This window comes from Corylus avellana, chromosome 3 (assembly GCF_965113065.1).
Source record: "Corylus avellana chromosome 3, dhCorAvel1.hap1.2, whole genome shotgun sequence".
Classification (NCBI taxonomy): domain Eukaryota; kingdom Viridiplantae; phylum Streptophyta; class Magnoliopsida; order Fagales; family Betulaceae; genus Corylus; species Corylus avellana.
In genome coordinates, this window is record NC_142492.1 from 10,952,561 (window position 1) to 10,969,269 (window position 16,709).

Consider the following 16,709-nt stretch of genomic DNA (forward strand, 5'->3'; position numbering starts at 1 on the left):
CTAGAGATTCTTGGAAAACTACTATGGTAATTGACAAGTAGGTCGCTTTTATGGTACAAGGATGTATCAATTACCAAGATTTTGACTGCCCTTAAGTGATTTTACTTTTAAAAAATTATTCAAAAGGTTTCCACTTCATCATCAAATTACTCGTTTTCATTATATTTGATAAATATTTGTGTACTTACTTATTTTTAAATTCCGTATTATTTTTATAAACATCTATTGTCGAAGGTGGTCATGGTTACTATGTTTCGTCTTATTTACTTCTCGTCTATTCGGTTGTACGTCAATTTGGAGTCCATCGTTTGAATCAAGAGCTATGGAATTACTTGTTTACCATGTCTTTAGGATTTGTTGTGCTTTATGTTTGTGAATTGCAAATTTTATATTGAATCTCGGTGGGCACACGTTTTAGAGGGTAACCATATTTTGTTATCATTCTTTCAATTTTTTAAGTAGCTATTCCTTGATTCTCCAGTAATGGATCTCCATAGTTGACATCTCCTTTTGCCCTATGGAAATTCACAAGTAATTTTTTTTTTTTTTTTTTTTAGTGTCATCTAAGCTCATCTTGTCGGGTACTGCCCTTTTTAGGACCCCATGGTGCAGCTTCTCTTCGAGGGCTCCGAACCAAACTTTTTTAGTACTTGTTCTATTTATGCTGTAAAGTGTCTTCTCGCTTGCCGCAACTACTTCGTAGGTTGTTCTGTTTACGAAATTTTGTCTTTACAAACCTCCATTTGCGGCCGTCCTAGTTTTTTCAATGGGTCAGGTCATTTATTTGACTCATTCCTAATAATTTTAGGATTTATAAAACTGTTTTCGAGTTGTTTGAGGGCTCTTATTTGGGTTGTCCACCATTTGTTTTTACTTTTCAAGTCAAAACCCAAAAGGACATCTCATTGTGTACCAAACTATTTATACTTAAATGTGTAGACACGTTGTAGCTAGATTAGAAGGTTAAATATGGAGTTTCAACAATTATAATTATGGAATCAATTATGCAAATTCGAGTCTTTTATTTATTTATTTATTATTATTATTATTATTATTATTTTGACATGTTCATATAAGAGAAAAGTGGCAGGAAGATTTGAACTAGTGACCTCTTCTTCATAATGCATGGTCCTCAGCCAATTGAGTTACCCCTTGAGGACGAGTCATGCTTTTAGGATAACTAAGCGTGATTGGAAAATTTTTCTTATGTAGCTTCCTAAAGAGAAAAACTCTCATATTTCTCCTTGTGAGAAAGCCTCATTTGTGAGAGCCGGTGGGAAATGGGCTTTGCCCCTTTCCTCCTCCCTACCCCTCATTTCCCCTCCCTCACTCATTTCTCTGTATTTTCAGATTTGTTCTTTTTTCTTTCTTTTTTTTTTTATTTTTTTATTTTTTGCTTTTCCTTCTTTATTTTATGTGTCCAACTTTAAATAAATTGTAGTCTCTTAAACTTTGGCAATCGGGCACCCTCTTGTGGAACTTGAGTTCTCACTAAAACTCTATATCAGATCAGGATCCCTTATAATTTATTTAAAATTGTAGATTCTTAAATTACGTAATTTATGTCATTCTTAAGCATTAAAACAGTTGAAAAATGCTACATATTAAAAATGTGGCATGTTAGCGAGATAATTAAAAAGAATTTTCTTCCGTAAAGGCTTACTCTTCATTTGTGTAGAGATGCTTCTTCTTCATGAAATCAAAAGATAATTTTCTCAGAACTTTTTAACAAAATCGAGAGTAAGAACTTGACGAAAGTATACTCAATTCTCAACTAGAATATATCACATTTTTAATATGGCATTTTTCAAGCATTTCAATGTCTAAAAATAATCAAAATTACGTAATTTGATAATCTACTATTTTTAAAAAATTGTTAGGAATCCTAACTCATTATTTTTAGGTGACTAGAAAAACGTGCAAATGGTATTATAAAATTGCATATTGGAACTTTATACTCGTTGGATATTTGAGCCTTCTTCAAAGAACCAATATATTAAGAGAGTGGTTTAGATTGAATCATGTTTTGCAAACTTCAATATATTTGATTCCTAAAAAGTGCAAACTTCAACATATTCGGTGGATGTGAATCCAATTTGGTTATATTTACTCAAAAACGTCTAAAATAACTCAATTTCATGATTTCGAAACTCATTAGTATTTATGATAGGATGAGGATGAAGTATTTCAGGATGCAAAAAGCAATGACAAATTGGAGAAATGTTCATCATGATCGTAATTTGGCTATTAACCAAAGTCGCAATTGCGAACAAAATTTTCCTTCAAACTCGATAATCTTTTGTCCAAATCGGTGGAGCATGAAATCCCCACTTACATTTTTAAAAATGCAAATAAGAATTACACTCCTATAACAATTTAATGAAGTCAAAGAAATTTCCTCCAACTCACTTTGATCAATACTATCTGTAAGTCCATCACAGAAGTACATAAGAACAAAATCAAAATGATGAGTACTCTCTTTGAAATAAGAACTTGTCCAAATTCCAAAAGTAACATCAATGTTTTCTTTTGTTTTCCTCAAAAAGAACAAAATAAAACACTTTTTTTTTCTTTTTTTTTAACTGAATTTGATCATGAACGCCTAGGCATTCCCAGGAGTCGCCCACACAAGAATTTAACAACAATTGTCTGAATATCATCTATTTTTCAGTAAGATTGCTTCCTGATAATCTCCAAAATGATGGCTTTGTTACAGAACATGTTAGCACAAACCCTTCACCCTACTGCAGACGGGCAAACAAGTTAAGTTACAATTCTCTCAGATTCACTTCATGTACAACAACACATATATATACAAAATTGGCATGTGTCTGTTGCAACAAATATTCATCCGCGCGTCAAGTCAATACCGGTATGGGGGTTTCTCATCTCAATCGACCGTGAAACGGGCCAAATGCTTGCTGCGGAGGGAGTGTAATTTTGAGTAGAGCTAGCACTAGGCGGCGTAGCTAGCTTATTACTGTGATGAGCTTCAGAAATCTCATTGCCTTTGGCACCAACCAATTGTTTGGTCTTGGTCTTAGAACTGCCATGTACAAAACTGCAAACTACCACCTGCAGGGAGCAACATATTTATCATGAATTAGGCTTTCAAGACCAAAAAATGGATCCCCACCAAACCAAAATGTTATACTCATTTACTATAATGTAAATGAACCACGCCCCCACCACCCCCCAGGCCGCAGCAAATAAACATCCATTCCCACAGCCGACAAGCAGCACGCGTGTAAAATGACATTATCAAATGTATAAATTCAGGGCAACCCAGAGAATACCTGAACTGGGCTTGCTGCAATAAGTGTTGCAACAGCACCACCAACAACGTGGCCATCAGGACTTGAAAGGGAAACACTTACACCACCTGTTCGGTTGCGCGGGCCGCCATCTTCAGCAACCAGGTAAGAACCAGACAAGCATAATATCTGGAAACGACCCTACAAAAGACAAACCAAACAAATTTTCTCTGAGGTGTTCAAAAAATATATACAAAAGAAATGTAACATAAGGACAAAAACCTGAAAAACTGGTTAAACTATGAAAACTAACTGCACAGAGCCGAGTGGGGGAATATAAAAAAGTAGGAAAACAGTGCATAAGATCATATGCCACTTTTATTTCTGTTTAGTAGTATGATCATTCACCATATCCGTATTGATGACAGGTAGATATCTCTACAGCCAATGCAGCACAAAATTTGATAGCTAAAGACAATGTTGGGTTGGTAAAAAGCTTCACACAGTGCTACATTGAACCTAGGTTGAGTGCTAATCCAACCTTAATATAGATGATAGCTTCCTCTCCTTTTCATAAACAGCAGCAATGGTCCACCATAATATATATCTGGTTCAGTTCTTGTTTTGAAGTACACCCGGCCTGAGTTTCAACAGTTCCAGCCAGTGGAAATTCTTTCAACAATCAAAGGAGCACCAACTGATGCCTTTTCTTTTTACGCACTAAATTAACACAAGACAAACACAACTTGCACAATTCACCACCACCACTGCCATTTTAAACACGTCACTACCACCTTTGCTTCTGAGCTTCAGTACACTCATCAAAAGCTACTGATCCTATTGATTACCACGAACTAGGATCTCCTCATAACCATCTCTTTTTTTCCTTTTTTCTTTTTTCTTCTCTTTGGCTAAGTGGATCTCATTATAACCATCTGTAACGAACTAAACAAACCATGATGTCCAAACACCCAACTGCACCATAAAACTATAACAAAACTCAATAACCCTAGAGAAAGACTGTTGAATTTGAACCCACCACCATTTATCAATTTTACCTACCGTACACCATCCTTCAGAACCACCCTTCTGCCCCTATCACCAACCCGGTCCTTGCTGGAGGCATTCTCTATTTTAGTACAGCAACCGACAATACATATCAAGAAAGAATATTGGAGAGCAACTATTCAATAAATCTTCTCCAATAAAAGAATTAAAGACTATTTCTTTTAATCAGAAAGTTCATCCATTCAAAGCAAAAAACCACCATTCTCTGAAACCTGCAATAGAAAAGACCCCCTTTTCTCTGACTAATCCTTTGACCCTTTAACCTATTTCCTCATTTTCCCAACAATCGCATCCCCTCATTTTCCCAAAACTCATACAAAATAGCTCAGATCATATTCACACCCGAAACCCAGAACACAATCCTCAAACTCATACAAAATAGCTCATATCATATGCACACCCGACACCCAGAACACAATCCTCAAACCTTAGCCTAAAATGACAAGTTCTGAATGGACTAATGGAGCTGCAAAGCCATTGTAGTGGGTAAATGACAAACACGCAAATGCTCTTATTTCTCATTTGTTGGTAATGATTAAAACGATTAACAGTATAAACCATACTAAATACACCCACTATGAAAAGCACCATACTAAATAAGAATTAATACAAATGGAGAGAATAGTGTGCAATAGGCAATAGTTCGCTAATCAAACCATACTGTATACTAGGGTCCTATATGGTTTTGCATGAAATGGCTTTTTGCACAAAGAAAGGACATTTGTGACTTCATATCTCAACCTCAGAACTAAAATTCTCAAGAATTGAAATATATTCCAAGTGAGGAGGGAAGACATAAATGATGGAACACTTAATTCTGTGTGTGTGTGTGTGTGTGAGAGAGAGAGGGAGAGAGAACATATAATTGAATGTTTCAACCTCATATATGACACTGACACCCGCAGATGCAGGTTGCCGTAGTGTTACTGAAGAAACTGTACCACAGCCTGACAAGATGCACACAGCCCTTGGCCTCTGTTGTGAAAATGATAATATTTTTGCTGCAATGTCCTGCAAGGAAAAATACTTATAAAGAAAAACTGTCCTGCAAAGAAAAAGATAAAGCAATTACCCTAATAATTAAAGATTTGATTTCACGTGCCTCTGAGAAATAACTGTGAAGTGTTTGGTTGCCACCAAACCAGAGATTCAACATAAAAGGCCGTTAGTAAGAGCCACAGCTAATACACCAAAATTAAACAGGATGTAGGCTGATAACATGCAAGTGTACATGTTTGCAGCAGATTGATATGTATATGCACGTATTTGCATGTACATGTAACTTTCTTCCTCATCTGTTTTTCCTTGGCAGATCCTATCTACAAGTCTATAGGTCCTATTTCAATCTATATGCGTGTGTAACTACCCCATATATATTGAATCTATTACAAAAAAATCCATGTAGCTTTTATGTCACAACACTTATAATTGTACATAACCACAATTCTAAATTCCTCAAAAAGGAAATTGGTGAACAATATGCGCATCATATTTTAGATGTCTAAGAAATTGGAAAGGACATAAGCTACCTCCCCAACTCCAACTGTTATAACATGTGGTGCAAAAGCCACTCCAGCCGAACTGTTCATCCAATCACCTAGCAAAAAAGAAAAAACAAACTGAATAAGAATCCACAAACCTCAATGTACATGCAAAAATAAAAAAAGAAGACATAAATTTATCTATTACTAGTCACTCTAGCTATACTAAAGACTGTCAAGTATGGAAGCAACAAGTCATGACCAGGGCCTCTTATTTCTGTAATAATTGCCTCAAGTTTATAACTTCGAAGCATGTTTAGGAGATATTCATTTAAATGAGGTTTTGTTTGCTAATGAGAACATTGAGGACATTTCTCATAATCAACAATTTAAATTGAGAATTTCAGAGATCAACAGAACTGGCATATGCTAATCAACAATCCCTATATTCCTTAATCAAATTAACAAGAGTAGCATTGAAGTTATGAACAAACGTGAAAAGTACCGCCATTATTACATCTTAACCAAAAAATATTTTTGATAAAAGTGGTTCAAAGCAATGCGACAATATCCATTAACCCCCTAACACCAAATAATTTCTTCTTTTCTTAAGGGAAGAAAGAAAAATCAAACAGAGCCTAATTTGTAGCCAAAAAACCGTAACCAATCATTATCATAATACAATGTATGACAATCAAATTGCTCCCCGCAACACCGGTATCTGATTACAATAGAAACATTTAGTTAAACTACAGTTAGTATAGTGACAACATATCAAAATTAACGCAGGAACAAAATATTACCAAGAGCAGATAGTTGCTGCTTCCTCCCACTTCCAGGCGGCCGCCCTCTCGCCCGCTTCTGGCTAGGCGTGTTTGAATCTTGTATAGCATTAGCGGAAGCAGACAAAGGAGACAACCGCAAAGAAACTTGGCCATCAGGACCATATTTCCTGGGTCTCCCTCTTTTCTTCTTTACAGGCTCACCGGATGGAACTCCAGGAGACACTCCCATGTGAATGCCATGAGGAAAATTGGCATGTGAGGGCTCTACTGAAAATGTTGGTCCAACCGAGCTGCCCCGGGCATTGGACTGAGCCGGATGACCCGGGTTCGACAATGGTCTGAACCCAGGTGCTACTTGTAACACACCAGACTGTGTTCCAGGCACAGACCCACCAACGCTACCTCTATGTATGTAATATGAAGCTGACCCACTAGACAAGGCCATGGCTTCCCTCCCATCCATGCATTTACTGATTGATTTGTTACACAAACACCTATATTTTAGTGCCTAAAGATTGTATCTTTAAACCCCGTAAGCCTCAAATATTTAACTAAACTGCAGATTTATAAACTAACACCCAAAATAAAAGCATAAATGGAGATCTCAAAGCAAAGGGTTTTACAAGGGTTTTTCTTGAAGTGGTGAAAAGCTTATAGAAACAACAGAAAAAGTTGAATCTTTACAGTAAAAAATAATGAAAAACAAGGGAAACGGAACCCTTTCAACCCTAAATCATCAAATCAGAAACACACACAGAATCTAAACCAAGGTTTTACAGGGGGGGTGTCTTCTTAAAATGGGGAAAATCAAAACAAAACTTTTGACCTTTACCCACAAAAATAAACAGAAGGAGAGTGGTGCTAAAAGCTGAATCAGCTCCACCCCCACAAACCCAAAACAGAACTTATGCACACAAGAAATGTAGAAAAATCAAAAGCTCACAGAGCTACAGACACTCGAGCCCAACAACATGAAAGTGGCTGGATCATGACTCAACACACCAAGAAAAGCAAAAACCCTAGATTTGAAATGAAATCTAGGGTTTTGACTGCAAAATGCAGGAGGTGGAAAAGAAAAGAGAAAAAGACAAGACGGAGAGGTTGAGGGAGGAAAAAAAAAATACGATTTGAAACATGAGCTTTTGAACTAAAGGGCTTTGTGTGTGTGTGTGTGTGAACTGTGCAAGTATGAAGTAGCATTGAGTAAAGACCTTTTCCTTTCTTTATTATTGTTTTGCGGTTTTTGAGGGGTGGGGGTGGGGGTGGGGGTGGGGGTGGGTATCTCTGACCATTAGAAGGGAAAGACTTAATGGCATTGGAGGGACACTGTGGTGGCCTACCAAAAGTACCAAACTTACATGTCCTTATCAGATTGCCATGACTTAGGACACTGAGCCCTTCTCTCTCTCTCTCTTTTTCTCTCTTTTTTCTCTCTTTCGCTCTCTTTCTCTTTCCCTTTCTCTTTCCCTCTCTCTCAAATGGATACAGAAATGCTACTATTTACTCCGAAAGTGCTTGCTCCTTTACCTGATCATGAAATTTATTATTAGAGCATCTCCACCAATAATGATTATTTCATAGCATTCACACTGGCCTTAATAAATTAATTTTTTTTTTCTATTTTAATTTTTAACCAATAATGTAATTAAAAAATGTTTTACGTACGACTTAATAAAATGACTAAAAATTTGTTAAGTTGCTACAATTCCTAACAAATTTGCATAATAAAAGTGTAAATTTGCACGGTAGCTCAACAAATCTTTATTTATATTAATAATAAAAATAATATTGCTCTCTCTTTTCCTTAGGAATAAAAAAAGTAGATAAATAAATAATATTTTAAATAAAAAAGTGAGAGTAAATAACTAAAATGTTGAGCTGGATGTATGTGATTTGAAAAAATGAATAACTAAAATAGAAAAATATATTTTTTTAGTTAAAATATTTGTTGAGCCGGATGTGAATGCTTTTATATATATTTTAACTTTTTAATACAAATTTTAACAAGTTATCTATTCAATTCTTTTATTTTATTTTAATATTATTATTTTTATACAATTTTAATTATCTGTTAAGGGAAAAAGAGAGAGACTGGGCGAGGAAAGACAGAAATGATTGAAATAATTTTAAAATGTGCTATAAAAGTTTACTGTAGTAAAATCTTTAGAATGACTACTATGCTCAAGACAAAATAAAAAGAGTTATAATAGCTAAGTATAGTTATTATCGGTCTTTTAAAACACCGGCCGAAGATGCTCTTAGATTTTAAGAAATACTATTTACATTTTTTACTCTCACATTCTCAAACATGTAACAGCAAAAATTATCATTATATCTAAAATTTAATAGTAATTAGTTCAAAATTTAATTATAATTTTTACTGTCACGTCAAAAAATATATACTCAATAATGTAGAAGTGAAACCTTTGTAACATTTCTCTTAAATTTTAAACAAATTAATCTATACATCTCACAGATCAAAAAGTGAGCAATCAAAAATAGGTATTGGAAAGTGCATGCATGCATTTCTCAATGTATATTGGAGAAGCTCTTTGAATGGTACTTTGGCTGGTTTGGGTTTCCTACCCCTGTCAGAGCATTTTCAATTTCCATGGGGCTCTTTAAAATTTTTCTAAATCTAACTTAAAAAATGTACTCTTTTTTTTTTTTTAACTAGTCACTTTTTAATAAATATTTCTTAACTTTAATTAAATATTATTTTTTATTAATAAATATAATTACCATGAAACTCACTCACTTTGATTCCATGTGAGAGATTTACCAAAATGCCATCCTAACAACCAAAATAATATTAAAAAAATAAAAAGAATAAAACTTTTACCTTTGATGTCTTTATATTCGGAGAGGAGTTAAAACAAATGTTAAATTTAACTTTAAATAAAGAGTTTGATAAATATTTTTTTTTTTGTAAATTTTGTTAAAAATTTAGAGAAATGTTAAATATAAAGAGCTTGATGGTGATGCTCTTAGAGTATCTCCAGCAGTTGATGGCTATTTTAGCCACTCAAAATCAACTTTTTTAGTTTAGCTACTACTTTTTCATAATGAACTCCAGCAGACTATCTATTTTACAATCTACTTTATTTAAATATTATTTTTTAATCTATTTTTTATTATAGATAGAGGAGAGAGAGGGAGACAGAGGGAGGGAGAGGGAGAGAGAGGAGAGAGGAGAAAGAAAAAATAAAAAATGTTTAGGAGGTGCTACACTAAATGAAAGTTTACTGTAGCAAATTTTAGAAAAATTGTTATTTTAAAAGGTCTGTTGAAACACCAAAATTGTTAAATTTAACTTAAAAATTAGTTTAAAACCCTGCTATATGCTTGTAAAGAATGTTAGCGGAGGAGGACGGTGATGTGTCTGGTATTGTGGCAGTCTAGGAGGAAAGTTGAAACAGACAATGTTCAAAGTTCAAGAAGGGAAAGAAAAAAAAAACAATTAAATAATGAATAGAATAATTTAAATGTAAGAGTATAGTACTGTGCTTGATCATGGTGGGAGCTAGAGTCAAACTATTCAATGAGTAATCAACCCCTCCACCAAAAAAAAAAAACACAGATTATGTTAGATTGGAAGATTTCTCTCCTACTTTTTTATTCTACTGCTCTACAGTTTATTTCAACCTTTAGTCTATTTCTAAGATTTATATTTGTGCAAGTTTTCATCTTCTCAAATGAGTCTTTTAAACTGATTTTTAGATAGACTTTGCAATTGTAATTTTTATTTATTGGACCTTTTCCTGGGAGCCTCACAATTGATTTTCTAAGTTTTTATCTAAAATAGTTAATTAAAACTGTTTTTTATTTTAATTAATGATTTTTCAAATGCATTCTTAGCTGATTATCTATTATTTTTTATGCCATTTAATTTTATTTTTTTATTTTTTATTAATGATAAAGCATAAAGAAAGAGAGAGTGAGAGAGGGAGAGGGAGAGGGAGAGGGAGAGGGAGATATATATAATAAAGAAAGGGGAAAAGTCAACGTACCCTCTCAAACTACCACACAATTGAAAATGTCTACACCAAACTTTCAATTGTAACAATGTCTCCTCTAAACTACCAAAAATTGTTAATGTTCCACCTAATGACGAAAATACCCTTAGTAAAATAAAAGCAAAAAATACTAAAACTTCTAAAAAATAAATAAATAAATAAATAAAATCAAAGGGTGGCAAATTTAAAATTAAAAAAAAAAATCATTTTTATAAGAAAAAAATTAAAAAAAATTTGATTTTTTTGTTACAAAAAACAAAATTTTAAAAAATGTTTTTTTAAATAAAAATCTCCGTTTAAAAAATATATATATTCATTTAAAAATATATATTCGTTTTGAATTTTTTTTTTAATTTATAGGGGTATTTTTGTCTTATTGATAAATATATATGGATATTTCACAATTGACAATGTTTTGGTAGTTTGTGGGTGACATTGTCACAATTGAAAGTTTAAGAGTACATTATTAATTTGGTGGTAATTTGAGGGGGTATGTAGACTTTACCCTAAAGAAATAGATAATGGGAATGAGAAAAACATTTTTTTTTTAAAAAAAAAAAGAGGGTTAGAATGGAATGACACATAATATTTGATTTTTGAGAAAGAGGCTTGGCCTTGGGTGTTTGTCGCGTGGTAGTCTTAAAACTGATTGATAATTTCCATGAAGTGGAATGCTTGAGTAGGACACGAATCAATAAAACTCTATTTGTTTAGACATAATTTTTAAAAATATTTTTTGGTGCTTAGTGAAACGAAAAATAATAGTTAGCTGAAAAAGAAATTGGTTTGACCGAAAATGCTTCTTTTAACTTTCATGAAATTTATTTTTTAAAATCGTAAATTATTTTTCGAGTTTGAACTTCTCATTCTCAAATTATCGAAGTCCTCTAGATCGTCATCAAACCAACGACAGAACTCAAAATTTTAGGTTAATTTTTTTAAAAATTATTTTATATTAATATTTTTTAGGATATTTGTAATAAGTTTATGAGTCAATGCATAAAAACAGATAACACCCTCATTTTATTTATTTATTTATTTTGCCACTTTTAACTCCTTTTAAGTTCATAAAAAATATATTATAAACTCTTCCGTTACATTTCCTCCTAATTTCATAACGTCCGTCCATCTAACCCAAAGCGCATCGTTCTATGTAGGTTGACAGCAATGGCGGTTGCAAATTCTCCACTTGCTCTTATTTATGAGTCATGAGACCTCTATTTATCCCTTCCTTTACTCACACACTCTCCTCTTGTAGGCCAATTTAATTGTTGGCACACTCAACTTGGAAGAAAATTTGTATCAAAATCTTTAAGGCTGACACAAGAGTTGGGTGAGTGCTGGCAACGTGGGCATTAACTGAATGGAGACATGAAGAAATAAGAGGAGTACAATTAAAAGAATTGTAGGTGAGCTAACCTTTTTGTTTTCTTTCGTTTTTATTCAAGTTTCTCATTAATCATATCCGACAACACAACTAAGAACTTGACTGCAATAGTTAGGGCTTGTTTTGCATTGTGATTTTATAGACAAAAAAAAAAAAATTAAAATTAAATTATAAAAAAAAAAAATGATTGTTTGGAATTGTGTTCTTAAAAAAATTATAATATCTGTGTTTTCAAATTATGGGTAAGAAGGTATTTTTTTTTTAAAACAAAAAACACACAATTTTAAAGGTTAAATTACGGGCAATTTTGCTAAGTTCTTAATTGCGTTTTTAAAAATCACATTTTAAAATTGCTATTTTTAGATCCCACTTGAAATCGCAATCACAAACTGACCTTTACTTTTTATATCACATTAATCACTTTTTATTCTTATTTAAATAAAAAACTTGCTACAAAACAAAACTACAAAAAATTTAACTTGGGGAAAGTACATATACCCCTTTAAACTAACACTATATTGTCAATGTCCCTCCCAAACTACTAATTGTGTCAATCTCCTCCTTAAATTGCCAATAAATGTTAATGTTTCCCCTAAAGCTAACAAAAAGACAAAATAACTTTATAAAGTTTCAATAAGACAAAAAGATTCTTATAAATTAGGAAAAAAAAAACACATAAAACATAAAAAAAATTAAAAATTTTAATTTTTTTTTAAATATTATTCTTATAAATTGTTTTTTTTTCTCCTTTTTTTTTTAAAAAAAAAATCATTCATATATATATATATTAAATAATTTTTTAAAAATTTGTTTAAAAAAAAAACAAAAAAATAATCATTATAAATTGGATTTCGTTTTTTTTTTTTTTTAGTTTTTCTTATATTGTTATTATTAGTTTTTTAAATCCTTATAAATTGAATTTTCTTTTTTCTTTTTCTATTTTTTTTATAAAAATAAATAATAAAATATTAATTTAAAAAATAAATTTTTAAAACATCTCATTATAAATTGGTTTTTATTTATTTTTAAATAATTTGAAGAGTTTTTAATTTTGTGAGGGTATTTTTGTTCTTAGGGTGGACATTAACATAATTGATAATTTAAGGGAAAAATTAACAATAGGGTGGTAGTTTAATGGGGGAGTGGGGTATGCTTCTTTTTACTGTATATCACATCAATCACTTCCAACCAAAAATTCAAAAATTCATTATACAAGTCTATTGTCAAACACACCCTTAATCTTCTCAAGTGTTTTTTTTTTTTTTTAAATAAATATTTTAAAGTGATATAAAAATAAAATAATTTTAAATACTCTTTCAATCTACTACTTCAGTCTTCATGGTCAAAAAATATTAATTTTGTCAATATTCCTTATAAATGAAAAAAAAAAAAAAAAAAATATCAACGTCTCTCTTCAAGGCTAGTAAAAAGACAAAAAATAAGCTTAAATATTTTTAATAAGACAATAATATCCTTATAAATTTCCCATAAAACAAAATTAAAGCTAAAAAAAAAAAAAAACAAAATTTATTTTTTTATTTTTTTTTTAAAAAAGCCGGCCATCCCATTGTTATTCTTTTTTTTCCTTTTTTTTTTTAACTCTATTTTTTTTTTAAAAAAAAAAAAAAAAACAATAATAAAGTGATAGTTTACTCATTGAAAATAGAGTGATAGTTTGAGGGGATATGTATAATTTTCCCTAATTTTTAAGTATTTTATAGAGTATTTTATATTTGAGGTGTTTATTAATGTTTTTATTTTTTTAAAAAAAAAATAGAAATGATTTTTTATGTGAATCACTTAAAAAATTAAAAAAAAAATAAAAGTTATTTAAAATATGTCATATCAAGCACCTTAAATTAGAAAATGCCAGCTGGGGTCAAGTCTCAAATGTTTCATAACATTTAAATGCCACATCCAATCCCAACTGACCATTTACCACATCATGAATTAGACTCCTTGTCATGGTAGTTCACCTACACGAACTAAACTGTCGTACCACAAATTTAATTAAAACGTCATACCATAGAGTGTTTCCTTTTCTACTTTTTATGTGGGAGCAGCCCCCGTCGTGTTACGAACTTAATTGCTTAAACACATAGAAGATAAATAAGTGTAATTCGAAGAATTTAAAACCTTTCAGATCAACTCAAGAATGCATCATAAAGGGGAAGTACCCTTCCTCATAAAATGTGGTTGGCCTCCCTCCTCATAAATGAATGGTGGTAGCCCCTTCATGATTGGGATCCTCTTTGGTCCAAATGGATAGGAGGGGAGCCGATTCTTGTCCCCCTTCAGTCCATTTGGACAGGATGCAAATGCCTCATGAAGGGTTACTACTTCACCCTTCCCATATAAGGAAACAGTCGCCGAGCCTTCTTAAATGTGAGGGGTGACCACTTCTTACATATGAGTGGTGGCCGCCGCCACCACCCATTTTTATTTTCTGTAATCTTTTTGTTGATTTTTTTATTGAGAAATGTTATGGGTTAATAAGTTCTCCGTATTTGACCTATATTCTTTTACAAATTTAATAGATCAACCATTAGATTTGTGCGGTCCACATAAGTCCACAAATCTAATTATTGATTTATAAGATGAGATGAGCCAAATATATGAAAAATATTGACCCCTAACATTTTTTTTTTTAATTTCTTTTATAAATTTGATGCTGACATGTATGCCTTTTGCTAAGGGGAATGCTAGGTAGGGGTGGGTATCGGTTCAGTCGGTGTCGATAGGGGCATTTTTGCCTACCGATTCATAAACGTTGGTTAAGTCGATTAATTAATCGATTTCATACCGACAATGAATAGTTTTGACTTTTTCAAAATAGCTCTTCAAAACCTACTTTATCTAGTTTATCTAATAAATTTTTAAAGACCTCCTATATCCGATTAGCTGTATTTTTATCTATATCATTTAAATATTATTTTTTTACTCTTTATTGATTCTATTTTTATTTCTTTTCTAAAATTCGTATTTCACTCTTTATTTTTTAATGGTAATTCGTTTAATACAATAATTTTTCAATGATTATTATTTTCCAAATTATCATTTTTGTAACTATAATATTTTTGAAACAGTTGTATTTTATAATCATTATATTTGTCAACGGTTATATTTTTCAAATGTCTTATTTGCTAATGTTAAGCATGAAAACCATATTCTCATAATAATGTCAATCATATTTATGAAATATCTTTTATTTAAAAATTGTGAAAGAATATTCTCATAATGATCTCTTGAAATATAGGAAAAGTTTTGGGGAAAAGAGAAAACAGGTGAGAAAAATAATAAAAAATAAAATGGCTTTCTGGAAAAGTGCTGCTACATGTAACCTTTTTTTTGGCTAATCCAATCAAATATTCATTTTTTTTTTGCTAATCCAATGTGGGAAGTTTTTTACAAATCTGATTAGCTATTTTAGATAAAAGTATCGTTTGACTCATTCATTAGGCAAACACTAGTTTTATCAAACTTTGAGGCTCTTCAACGTTCTGCAGCAATTTAATTTGGAGTTCTTAAAGCCTTGGAGAATTAACGGTTAATAACCGCCCCGCTTATACAGTACCCCAACATTATTGGGCCAAGCTAGAACTTGAATTGTGACTTTGGTAGCCTTATAAGTGACAAGGTTGGGGATCGTGGTATTTAAGACAAGTAAGAGATCTTCATTGTGAAAAATCCACCTGGAGTGACGTATATCAAATAACCTTAGGTTTACACATAGGAAGACAAGTTGATTCTTGTCTATGTTTTTGTTCTGGTTTTTAGGTTAATTATTCATTCTAGATGGAGTTTATTTCAATAATTTTTTCCTGGAGAATTCTTTCTTTTAGGTCTCTAGCAATGTAAAGTATTTATTCCTTTCTAGCAGCCTCATGGAGTTTAAATTGCCTGCAGTGCATACCCAACATCTCAAGTGGCACTATCTTTTGGAGGTCTTACTTGTAGCTTCCCAATCCCAAGTATGAAGTTGATCCTATAATTATTTACCACTATTTTAACAATAATAATAATAATAATAATAATTGATATGAAAAACAATAAGTTCAGACTGAAATAATAAACTTTTCTTTTATAAAACTAGGGAAAATTACAGTTTACCTCTCTAAAGTTGACAGCTTTTTTCAATTCAAACACTAAAGTTTCAATTTTTTTTCAATTCGACCAATATTATCCCAAAATTTCCATATTGCCCCTAATTTTTATTTTTTATTTTATTTTTTTTAAAAAAAAAACAAATTTAAGGATATAAAAATGGCCAGATGACCAAAGGGATGGCCCTGAATATTTTTTAAATTTTTTTATAAAAAATAAAAAATAAAAAACTAGGGACAATATGAAAAGTTTTGGATACAATTGGTCAAATTGCAAAAATTTGGAACTTTGAGGGGGTGGATTGCAAAAATTGAAACTTTGGTGTTCAAATTGAAAAACGCTGTCAACTCTGAGGGGATAAACTGTAATTTTCCCATAAAACTAAAAGTGAAAATAAGATCATAAATTCAAGATCATTAGCTACCATATAAAATAACTTGCTAATAAATAAAAAAAAATATATTAAATATTCAAATACACAACAATTGAAGGGAGTATAAATAAGTCAACCATGGCACTGTAGATAAATATTGTTAAAGTATATATATATATACTTTGTTCAGCCTTCAAGCTGATTGCACAATTTTCTTTTTGATATGTGGCCTTCTCCTCTT

At 31.6% G+C, this 16,709-nt stretch overlaps 1 protein-coding gene across 1 annotated transcript; it reads right to left on the reverse strand.

Moving 5' to 3' along the window:
- Positions 1–2,645: 2,645 nt before the first annotated feature.
- LOC132173972 (AT-hook motif nuclear-localized protein 5) lies at positions 2,646–7,764 on the reverse strand. Its single transcript, XM_059585683.2, has 5 exons — positions 6,607–7,764; positions 5,852–5,919; positions 5,202–5,333; positions 3,297–3,455; positions 2,646–3,075 (listed from the first exon to the last, which is right to left on the reverse strand). Exons 1-5 carry the CDS (start codon positions 7,049–7,051, stop codon positions 2,848–2,850), a joined length of 1,032 nt encoding a protein of 343 aa, XP_059441666.2. The 5' UTR covers positions 7,052–7,764; the 3' UTR covers positions 2,646–2,847.
- Positions 7,765–16,709: the final 8,945 nt, after the last annotated feature.